This window comes from Sardina pilchardus, chromosome 13 (assembly GCF_963854185.1).
Source record: "Sardina pilchardus chromosome 13, fSarPil1.1, whole genome shotgun sequence".
Taxonomy (NCBI): Eukaryota; Metazoa; Chordata; class Actinopteri; order Clupeiformes; family Clupeidae; genus Sardina; species Sardina pilchardus.
Genome location: NC_085006.1, coordinates 1,640,786 through 1,653,177, shown reverse-complemented (window position 1 = coordinate 1,653,177; position 12,392 = coordinate 1,640,786). Strand labels below are relative to the sequence as shown.

At 40.9% G+C, this 12,392-nt stretch overlaps 1 protein-coding gene across 1 annotated transcript; it reads right to left on the bottom strand.

Annotated features, from left to right (window-relative positions):
- Positions 1-5,003: 5,003 nt before the first annotated feature.
- dlc (deltaC) lies at positions 5,004-9,920 on the bottom strand. The gene is made up of 9 exons (XM_062552364.1): positions 9,669-9,920; positions 9,319-9,558; positions 9,148-9,208; positions 8,781-9,026; positions 7,963-8,324; positions 7,638-7,854; positions 6,553-7,261; positions 6,251-6,362; positions 5,004-6,133 (listed from the first exon to the last, which is right to left on the bottom strand). The coding sequence occupies exons 1-9, from the start codon at positions 9,720-9,722 to the stop codon at positions 6,128-6,130; spliced, it is 2,007 nt and encodes a 668-aa protein (XP_062408348.1). The 5' UTR covers positions 9,723-9,920; the 3' UTR covers positions 5,004-6,127.
- Positions 9,921-12,392: the final 2,472 nt, after the last annotated feature.

The following is a 12,392-nucleotide window of genomic DNA, read 5'->3' as shown; positions in this document are numbered from 1 at the left end:
TAAGCGACATTAAATTGAAATTGAATTGAATTTTGAAGACAGAAATTACATACTTGTATATGTTTCAGGTGTTTGAACCACATTAACGGCCAAGCTCTAATAGTCTTGCCCGCTTTATTTAGATCTTTGCAAGTCACTCTATCCTCCATAAAAGTGGATGTGCTGGCCTGGGAAAGCATTGTGGCAAAGGCCTCAGACTCTTTGAAGTGGCTGTGACTCCTCTCACCCTTCCAGGCCAAGCTCCTTAGATCCTCCTCTTTCTTTATGGTCCATTCCGGAGATCTGAAATCGTACTGCTGTGTGCTCTTACACAGTGACCACCAAGAATGTTTCATCTGTTAAAACACATTAGTATTATTATGGTAGTCCAGATTCCTTATTACTCAGAGATGTGGTGTTGAGTGATGATGTTTGATAAAGGCATGGATTGAGAAATAGCAAAAGCTAATGTCTTGCAGAAAAAAACAAATGTGAAAAGAAAAATCTATTTTGAAAGCATTCAATGCACACTACAATAAGATTAAATGTGTTCACTAAATAAAGAAAATTAGTTAGTAAATAAATTAAATGAATTTATTAGTCAAATGAGTCAGTGAAAGGACAGTCAGCCTCAGTGTCTCATTGAGGAAATACTATCAACACAACATACCTGTAGCTAGAAGTAGAGCTAATGATTACTAAATCTCTATCACCTAATGCTGGGCAAAGCCTTTGAACTCAGGGATCATTGTAAAAGCAGTCTCCTGACACCTCACAGGAGGTGCGACTGATTACATGAGAAGAATCCACTGAACCTGCGGGAAACTTCCTTTTACCCATATGGCAAAAAGGACAAAGACCAATGACAGCAGGGTGTTTGGCTGGAAAAGTGTACAGATAATAACCATTCCAATGCAGATTACATGATGTTTGACTTTTGAAAATATCCTTGCAAAAGCCATTTTGTTTCATTTTAAGGAATTGTTAGATTCCCTCTGCTCAATGGCATGACTGAAAAAGAATACATCTCCTGCTGAAAACATTGCAGTCTTGTTCTTTTGTGTTTATTTTTTATGTTTATCATTATGGTTGTTGTTATTATTCTGTTCAGTTCTATTTAGTCTATGATTATTTTCTTTTTTTTTAACTCTAGGATATGTGACTATTAAACTGTGTTAATGTGTTAATTCTTTGTTTATTGATGTCATTGTAAGTCACAGTGGACATAAGCAACTCGTAAGAACTATAAACATAAACGTTTGTCATGTTGTTTGCCAATAGTTTTAGCCATGTTTTATGTAGTATCTTACTAGATTATGGCAGCATTAACCTGAAGCAGTAAGTAACAAGAATGAATGCACATGCACTATTTCAACTACAACTGTTTCATGTGATGTTTTGGTTTACTTTTATAAAGCTTTATATCTCCTCTACATTTTATATGCTTCACATGTGAATTAATCTTGCCTTTCTTGCTTATTCAGCCAGGTACCATCAGTTGAGTTTGCTTTCTCTTCTGAAATTGGGACTCAACAGGCTTTAGAAGAATGTGATTGATGACTGGATGTCAGCTCCCTTGTCACCATCTCTTCACAGAAAGAAAATTCAACAAAATGAGTCCAGACTGAAGTTGAGCTGGGTGAGCAACAGGAGGTTTGAAAACAGACCGTTTTTTTCTCTGCCGTCTGTTGGAGATGGGGGGTCAGGTGTGAGTTGGTCTGCTAGAGTCATTTGTGCTAATGTTCTTGGTCACGCCAGATCCTACCGTTCCTGTTCCCACAGCTTTGGGGTCATAGGGGAGTTACTCATCGGATGTAAGGAACTCTAAACCCAGTGGATAAGCACCTCAAACACACTTGCACACAAGCAGGGATCGCATGAATCTGCCTAAGACCAGATGTATTGCAATCAAAAACAGTAGTGGTCTATTTCAGGTTACATTAGTGGTCTATTTCAGTAGTGTGGCAGCTACATGCTGACCCATCGCACACAGCACACGTATAGTTTTAAATGTTTTGCACACAATTTTTCAATTTTCTTATGTCAATAAAATGTCATAAGTTTAAGTTTGGGCAACTATTTAACTTGTATAACTATTTGCTATTTGTTTTTGTCTAGTTTGGGTTGAAACCTACATAAAAGCAACCTAACCATAGAAACCTAACTCTAGCAACAGCACAGCTGGCACAGATAAACATTTGTTAACATGCCAGATTGTTTTTTAATGTGATATAGTTGGTAATATCTCTGTAAAAACCTTTCTTACATTTTCATGCTGTAAACAAATGACTTAAAACATTTGAAAAAGTGTTGTAAACAAGAAATCGTCCAATAAACACATGCCACAAACTTTGCACAAACACAAATGAAAAGGAAAAGACATGTCATAGGAAAGGATGCCATAAGTTTTGATGTGTATGCTCAGAAGACTACACGTTGCACGTAAATAACTGGACATTTATAAGTGTGAAAAAAATCCTTGGTTGAGATAGGGCAGAGTCAGAAAACCCAGAGTCCATTTCCTTCAAACTAATGGAGCACTGAGGTAAAGTTCACTTCCCTTGCCTTATCAGGACACAAATACCCTGAAAACAGGAAGCCAAGCAGGATGAAGGTGATTGCCAGATGTAATGCTGAATACATTCAAACAAGTTCCCTTCAACCCAAGACATGCCATTTTCTGTGCCCCCACTGCAGTTTAACGCAAAATCATGTTCATGCCTCTTTCTGTTAGAACAGCGCAGACACATGTGCTCTGTGGGGCTGTTCAGCATTAGCCATTAGGCACAGGCCCAGAGGTGCCAGTACCAGGTGATGCCCATGCATGTCCATGTGTGGGTGTCTATGGCACTCATCAAACCATCTGGCTTGAGCTATTATACATGTAGGACCGAAGGTCAGCACTGGGCCAATGTCAAGTTTGGTTTTGCTACTGTGCTACTCTATTGCTTTCTATTCTATTCTTCACCATTCTTTCCCCAAATACCCTAAAGCACACACTATGCCATATTGGTGACCGCTCTATTTTTTCTCCCTCCCTACCACTTGGCCCGCTTGAAGAGGTGGACTAGGGCACGGTTCAATTGAACTTGAGCATGTTACACATCTACTATGATCACAAACATGCCTCTACAAAAAGTGAATTATGACATGATAAACACAACTGTTCTGTTAACTGTTCAAGTGCAAAGCTGTACCAGAGAGGGTTATAGCAGTTAGTAATCAAGGATCTTTGTCTGTACTCTCAAGCAAAGATTCTAGAGTACTTCATCTCAACCATGCTCTGGTAAAGATTGATAAGTGCAATGTGAGTTTGGCCCAGTGGGGGAAAGGACAGGGGTCTAAAACAGGGGCACTAAAGCAGGTATTTAAAATTCCTGTTTTGGTCATTCAGTGCAATTTCACAATGAGGGAAAATCCTACCTTGAAAGGAAGCAGATTCATTCTGAGAAACAAAAGTACTTCAAAATAATGGGATAATACCCTACCTCCCTTTCCCAATACAGCAGCTCATGATGTTCTCTTTTGACATCCCATCAAGTTGGAGAATACAAAACAATGATTTGAGACCATTCCTCTTTACAAAATCTCTCCAGACAATCCCCATTCCTAGATCCTCACTTGTGCATTCCCCTTTGACTCATACCTAAATTCTGAATTATGTATACATGTTTTGATAAACTGAATGGGTAGGCCTAATTGTACTTTTAAATGTAGCACCAACATTTCAGGCAAATGGAATGAAACTGGGATATAAAGAGGTGATATTCAAGAGGTGAAGCTGTTTGAGTTACAGTAAAAAGTTAGCTTGCAGTTTATCCTGCAAACTTAAGAAATGCACAAATCTGATTTGGACCACATATGTACACTTTCTCAATAGGCCACATATGCACATTCTTCACATATCCACATTCTGGGCCCTACCTTCCTTTCACTACGTGGAGCCTGTTTTTCTCAAATAGATTTTGGATAATGTTTTTGAACTGAACATACAGTATGTTATAGCCCACATGTGTACATCAAGGTAATTAAGTCACTGTATATCTTATGCTGAGTTATGTGGGGTAGGTCATTGCCATACCACTGACTTCTCATGAAGCTGGTTCACTTTATTGTTATGTTTATTGTTTTTTACGTTACAAAGTAGCTTCTGATATAGCAAACTACTTTCGTGAAATGTATGTAACTTAGCTTGCTACATTTTGTCTATAAGTAGCTTTTGTGTAGTTAAGCTTAATTTCATTTTCCAAGTAGCTTGCCCATCACTGCCTAAACTTAACCATTGTCTAAATGATATACTATTGAAGAACCAGTCATGCACATACTGTACTGATTCTAAAGTGCTACTTCAGTAAAACACATACTTCATGTTAACTACACTGAGGACTGCATTATTTGTCAACTCATGCCCCAAGGTGCTCTGATGACAGTAAGCTACATACTTTTGGAAATTACCATGGATTTCTCCTGTACTATCACCATTGGCGAACCCTGCATGCCACAGTTAACAACATTGGGTAAACAGGATATGAACAATGAACAACAACCTCAGACACCCCTAACCTACTGTATACAACTACATCCTGTTTCCTTTGGCCTCTCAGGCACCAATCACCAATTCCAGAAATACCACCCGGACAACATGCATGTGGCTCTTAACAAAAAGTACATTGGACAGACACTCATTAGCCCATTTCTGTAAGTAGGCAAATAGATTAATGTTTAAAAGATTATATTAGAAGTTTTAGCGGTTAACTGCTAGTACATTGGAATTGCATTTCTGTAAAAGATAAAATGTTCCTTATTTAGGCAACAAGGTCTAAATAAAGTAGCTTCTGATATAGCAAACTACTTTCGTGAAATGTGTGTAACTTAGCTTGCTACATTTTGTCTGTAAGTAGCTTTTGTGTAGTTAAGCTTCATTTAAAAGTAGTAAAATGTTCCTTATTTAGGCAACAATGAGTCCAAATTCAATCTACTTGATTAGTTTTTATGATCCTTTGAATTGAGAAACAACACAATAGAACATTTGAAAGTTTTGTGTTTATTTATGAAAAAATATATGCATATATATTTATAGATATAGATATATAGATAGACTTATTCGTAATAGAGACATCATAGATATAGATATATATATATACAATTCTCCTCATAAATACAGATTATTTACAAAATTAAATAGATGAAAATATATTTAAGGAACATGTGCATATTGCATAGTCAACTTAAAAAGCACATGAATCACATAAAACAAGCATTAATTTACTTTCAAAGCTAAATGGTCTTAAAAGACCAAAAACAAAATATCTTCAATTTAGTCATCCCCATTGTTTGAATTAAATGTTTTTGCTTGTTCATGTGATGAAACAGTAGGAAATAGCTAAACTTGGAAAAGTACAGCATCCACTTAAAATTGCTGTGCAAAGAGGCTTTATAAGAAATTGTTTTTCATCCAAGAGAAAAACTGAAAAGTCAAGTCAAGAATGAAGATCTCCATATCAAAGTATGTTCAACAAGGAGTACCTTTTCAGTGGGCCATTGTAAATTACAAGATCAGGCACGTCCGTGTTTGACAATCCCATTCTAGAGATCACTGCAGTAGTTCGTCTCATCCATTAGGCAGGTTTCTCTGTCATCAATCCTGTCTTAACTCCTCTATTCCATGCATTGTCACAAATGATACCCATCCATGGTAGCCCATGTCCATTTGGTTATGGAATAGCTGCTGGTCAAGGCCTGAGCCATACGTGTTTGCCCTTGTCCATGATAAGGCGTGGTTCAGAATTTAAGCATTCACAGAAAAGTTCCAATCTTGATTGTGATAGACAGATCCTTAGTTCTCTTTGGTGTCTCCAAAATTGTCAAATTTGGAATCCCATCGAAGCCGTTTATGTGGTTATGAAAACATAACTCTATAAATCATAGTGCAAATAATTCTCAAAGTCCTTAGCAGCCATCTTGATTTGTCACAAAAGAAAATTTGTCCAGATCAGGAATGAACCACCAATGAGCAGCATAAATAAATATTAAATATAATATATAGATATAGTATACTCTCATATTATCCTTCAATTGTTCTTTTAAAAAGTGTAAACATATTTTAGTAGGTCCCATGGTGATGAGGTGCTTCAGATTTTGAATACTGTCAAACCTACAATAAAAAGACAGATAAGAATTGTTAACCCTTTAGTTTCCTTTAGTTTACCTTATGCAAGTACAGATACTGTATTGAAAAAAGAAAGAAACAGCAATTGACAGCAATCCTTACCTCAGTTGCTAAAACATGCTGCTCCATTTGAGAAATAATGTAGATTGGATGGTATAGGCCGTCTTTAGGAAAGCTCACTGAAGGGACAAATATGCTCGTCTCAGATTTATTTCTAGAAGAGAAATGAAAGTATTTTAGTTATAAAGTAAATCCAAGGCAGGACAGGACAAACAGCACACAGAGAACAACACTATCTAAATAATGTCATAAATCTGGGCATAGTCCAAACTGTGGTTGATAACTACAAGCTAGTTTGATAACATTTGTAAAGCAGTTAAGATGATAAATGACACAAAACTTACATGTCCAAGTTGTTCTTGGTGAGTTCATTGTCCTTGGTTAGGTTGGTGTCTGCAAACTTGTTCTTGTTATGTGTTCGGTCCTGTGGCACCTCCAGTGTAGGAGTACTGAGGGCTGCATTCTTGTTGGACACCTTAATCTGGCTGCCTGGGATCAGGAAGGCTTCCTTCTCCCAGCAGCCAGCAGAGCCACTGCTAGGGCTCAGGGAAGTGCGGTTGTTGGCTGCATCCAGGTCATTGCGCACTGATGAGGCAAGGGCTTTGTGATTCCTCCTCATCTGACGCAAAACCATAATGGCCGCACACACCACAAGTGTAAGTGTGATCAGGCCTAGGGTGAAGGACAAGGCCAGGGCGGCTGGGAGGGCTCCTGCCACTGTAATGGGGGGCTCCTTGGTAGGCTTTGAAAACTCACAGCGGGATCCCATAAAGTTGGGTCGGCACTGACAAACTGGCCCACTAAAGTGGGCATAACATGTGCCACCATTCTGGCAGGGGTTCTGGGAGCAAACATCTGCACGGATATGGCAGTCTTTGCCGGTGTATCCAAGTGGACATGTACATGTGTAGTCGTTAATGCCATCAACACAGGTACCAGCATGACGGCAGGGGTTCCTGGCACATTCATCAATGTTTATCTCACAGTGAGCACCTCTGAAGCCAGGACTACATCTACATTTCACACTGTGACCAAGGTCGAGACACTGACCGCCTATGGGAGAAAAAGAGGAAAGGAACAAATGGAACAGAGTTAGCAAAAAATTGCCAAAAGTGAGCTAAACTCAGCACACTCAGTAATGAGATCTCATGGGAGGCATAATGATGCATTCATGCAAGACCAGTGTGGGCAGCTTCACTATCTCTGCTGCCTGTCTGCATATGTGTCTCTGATATAAAGGCAGTCATATCATGTTAGAACAACATTCTCTGCCGCGGATGACCAAGAAAAAAAAGAGCAGAGAATGTGGTGACTGCCAGACAGTACCTAGTGATGCCAGATAAGGTTCACAACAGCCGTGACAGACTCATAACAAACAAAGTTTTTCTTCCATGAGCCAAAGTAGAGGAAGAAACGATCTGTTGCATACCATTAGCACAGGGCTCACTGCTGCAGCGGTCCATTTTCTTCTCACAGTTGGATCCCGTGTAGCCAACAGGGCAAGCACAGCTGTAGCCTCCACTGCTTTTCTCAGTGCATGTCCCACCATTGAAACATGGGCCATCTGCACACTTCATGGCGCTCACCTCACAGTTCATCCCATAGAAACCTTGAGGACAACTGCATGAGTAGTCATTAACCATGTCCTGAAAAGAAACAATGATTTAGGTGAGTTTCATGTGTAGGTGTAAAGAGATCAACAAAGCTCTTGGAAACAATACATTATTTGGGGCAAAGGTTGTTTGTCAACGTACATTACAGCTGCCTCCATTCTTGCATGGGTTGCTGTCACACTCGTTGATCTCTATCTCACACCTTTCACCAGTGAAGCCTTTCTGGCATGTGCATGTGTACATGGCCTGGCCTGTGTTGGTGCAGGTTGCTCCGTTCATGCAGGGCTTATGGTTTGTGCAGAAGTTAAGGTCCTGATCACACAGCAGGCCTCCCCAGCCCTCCTTGCAGTTGCACTGCCATGGCTGGCTGCATGTGCCATGCACGCAGCTTGGGTAGAGAATGCACTCATCACAGGAGCCACCCTCCCAGCCAAGGCGGCATTTACATTCACCAGGCTGATCACAGTAGCCATGGCTCTCACTACAGCCCGATGAGCAGATTGCTGTTGAGGAAGAAGAGAAGAGAAATTAGATTGATTCAGGTCACAGAACAGCAACCCTTTGCAGGACTCTGGCACACCAAGTAGTCTATTTGTTCAATATGAAAACAAAGAGATAGTGTGCACACACAAAAACAAACACATGCTATATTTTCCATTTAGAGCATGCTATGGTCAAGTTATAGCTTCTATGACGCCACAAAGCAAAAGCAAGCGAAACTGACAAACAAGCCTTTCAAGTGAGGGAGTTTGTAAATGAAGATTACATTAAAAGGAACATACAGACTGGTGACTGTGGTCCCTGATCCAAATTTAAGCAACGATATAACTACCGTGTTAGTAGATGACTCAATTAAGGACGACGGACTGCGTGGCAGACTTTTGCAAGTGGGTTAGTTGGTCTCTTTTAGGTCTCTTAACAGTGCGCTAAACAGACAATGAGACAGACATATTACTTACGTTCTGAGCAGTATTCGCCTTTCCATCCAGTAAAGCATACTCTGTTGCCAGTTGCATCACAGGAATAATGTCCGAAGGAATCATCGCGGGGACGGCAGAATTCCGAGCAACTCTCTCCATGATAGTTTTCATCGCACACGACGTGGTAGGAGAAACGCAATTCACTTTGCACATCCTGTGACCATTCTTCACCGACTGATAGCCTTCTTCGAGTGGCCAATCTACTAATCAGGTTGTTCTTGTTTTCTGTATGAGAACATAAGCAGGTTAAATACGCAATGATAAAAGAACAATCAAACGACAAACAAACAAACAATCAAGAGCGCAATAATGATGATAAAATAGCCTATAGGAAAGAGCTCCTCACCTAAGGAGTGGTCAGCGGAGGACTCTGCGTTCCAAGCCTCTACGATGAGCGAAAAAGTTCCCTGTTTAAGGAAAATGAATAAAGTTCACATCATTTCTGATGAACGGCCATTTATAGCTGCATAATTGCCATGATCACAAGGAGGGTAGCCTATAGTAGGCCTATACTCACCGGCCATTTGAAATGAAATGGTATTTTTACTGGTGAGCTCCTGGAGATGGAATCATCGTCAGCGCGAAAAACGTCCGTGGCACCAGTGCCGTAAGTACACGGGGGTTCGGGCAAAATCACATCTTGGGAGTGTTTCAAGCACACTAGGAAAAAAATTTGACATTCTTTGGACCGTTTGCAGACATCATCAGTGGTGGAGAAAGAATGAACTTTCAGCTCAAACACGCCAGACGATTCTACCTGCAATAATAAAATGACATTAAGTTACAGGCGAAACTTTTATGTAGGCCTATAGGGCAAATGTAGGCTACACATTGTCTTATCTTTAACGAAGAGAAAGGCAGACTTACCAGCTGTGTAGATAAGAATGTAAAAAAGCATACTAATAAAAACGTGTAAGCCATCTTCTCTATGGGTTCAATATCCCTGCTAAGCAACGGTGACAGACGGCTAAATTAGACGTAGGCTTAGGCGAACCACAAACAAAAACCCCCAGAAGAAACTGGTCTGGGTGGATCAACAGAAAGAAAAACTGTAGCCTAAAACCGAACTGCAAGGACAGTTCAACGAAACAAGGTAGGCTAGGCAAAAGACAAGTTCCAGTTCTCTTCTGTACTTTGAACTGAAGTCCAACGCGATGGCAGTAGGCTAAATAGGTACTCGCACACGGGGGCGGGCCAGATATGCAAATCATTATGAGAGCGACCCTCATCCTGGGTGTCATTTCGTCTACCCTCGCACATTTAAACAGTCAACCTAACACAAATAGCCTACATTTAATACTATGGATGGTTTGTTTAATAGAACACATAAAATAAAATTAAATAGTCTATAGGCTATATTGAAATACGCAGTCTAAGCTGTGTCCCTCTGTGGCTCTACCTTACACCGCCTATTTTGCAAGCCACCTGCAAAATATTCCATGGGAATAAAACAAATAGCCTAAACAACGGGTATCTTAACGGTAGTGTGGTCTGGCAACTATAGGCTAGTTAGGCAATACATTTTATTAGTTTTTCCAGTAGCCCCTTGACATTTTAAGCCATACCATTATGAAGTGGCCTGGATGTATCATGAATTAACGATGTCATTACTGAAGCCTATAGCCTTGCATTACTAGGTCTAGTTTAACTTACTATGCGTAGGCCTATCACTCGATTACCAAAATTGTATGAAAGGTCAAACGTTCAGTGTTAGGCCACAACGCTAGTTAAACTTTTTAAACGGTTCTTTATACATCGTCGAAGATGGGATCTCCTGCGGAGGGGAGGGGGCGCGTGGATAGATGGAGTGGGTGGAAGCCACATTCACCCCAGAATTGCTAATTGTCTTGACGCGTGTGGGTCGTTAAACCGACAAGGTCTTTTATCATGCCTCAGAGAGATCCGGGTGGAATGGCGTCGGGTGGGGGTGGTAGGCCTACGTTGAACATTTGAGATTTCTGATCAACCGCTTTTGTGCGCGTGCTGTGGAGGGGGTGTTAGGCTAGACTAGTTTACAGCTGTATGGTAATTTAGAGCACCTGGGTTTTTCCACCACCCGTTGTGATGACCTGGACACTGAATAACCTAAACAATTGGAGCACTGACATTTTTTACTATTCCAATGTCAGTAGACCTATTTTGCTAAACCACAGCATATATGATTAAGCCCGATCTTGAATATGTGCATGTTTGCAGTTATTCCCCAGGCTCCGAAAACTGGAAACAAAGAGTATGGACAACCTGCTCATCAAACAAAATCGAAACTGTGCAATATCTGGGAATACTGGTGTGATTCGTTTGGTCTTTGGTTAGGCTACTGTATGCCTTTTGGCATAACTTCTCTGTTAATACATGTGGATATAGGCTAAACATAAACAAAGACGTGTTTAAGACCGACATCAGTTTGATTTCGACCGTTTGTGGCTGGGCTCATAGGCCTACATCAGTATTTGTTCGCGTGTGGTTTACGCGTAATGCGTGCATGGAGATATGGACAATCGGGTGGTTGGAACTGTTGCGCTTTATGCTATATTATGCGCGTGTCTATTATGATGGTAATGAAGTCAACGCGTGCCTCCGGTAGCCTGGCTTTGCCGTCACCCCGGCACGTCTGTTCACTGTAGCAAAAGCACGTCGCTGCAGCTCACTAAGCATCGACAAAAGAATTAGAGCTATTAGGACACACATACGCGCGCGCAGGCATACACACAGGCTTTGTAGCTTAGGCCTGCTATTCGTTTCAAGTGTCTTGAAGATCTAGGATAGCCTAGTAGGCCTATGCTTTATGTGCTCATGTTTTTGTAAAGTTACTAACATCAACGTTGGTAAGGACTAGGTCTGGTCCATCATGAGAAACATTGACACCTCAACACCTCTCCTCCATATTGCACGTGTCACGGTCCCACAAATGGTGAGGCAACTGTCGCCTTTGATGAGTGGTGGCGTGTGTCTCGTTTTAAGTGAGAAAACGGCTTGTGGCAGGGATGAAGAGGACGGTAAGGCACACGAGTCGAGGCACACGGGTAGGCGGCTACTGGCATAAGGCAACAGCTGTGAAAGTTCTCACATTTGGACAAAGGTGTAAGTTTCACTTTGTGGTTTTGGGAGCCAGAATGACTTAAGGATGCACAGGGAAAATTAACTCATAAAGACAGTGTAGGCTATGCGTGAAAGGGTTTGTAAAGGCCAGGTCAGGCCTACACTTTTAGGCTACAACCAAGCTAGCCTATATTTTACCTTTTTATTATTAGGTCTATGTGACAGACCTTTGTTTCAGCTCAATTTGACACATGAGACGGCGAGCTGTCATGCAAGCGCCTAACGTGTCCGGAGTCTGGATGAGCTCTGATAACGTCACAGACTAGCATAATGTGGCAATGAAACTATGAAACAAACTGTCGCTGTGAAAAACGCTGTCAAATCCACGGAGCTACTGAGATCACCCATGATTTAAGACTGCTGTGTGCTTCCAGTGCTCTTTAAATGACTGCGAGTAAATCCGTTGGTCACAGCTGTGCGCGGTCACGCAAGTCATCATTGCCTTGTACATTTTTCGCCTGTTAGATGTTAGAATGATTAACTAATGTAAGA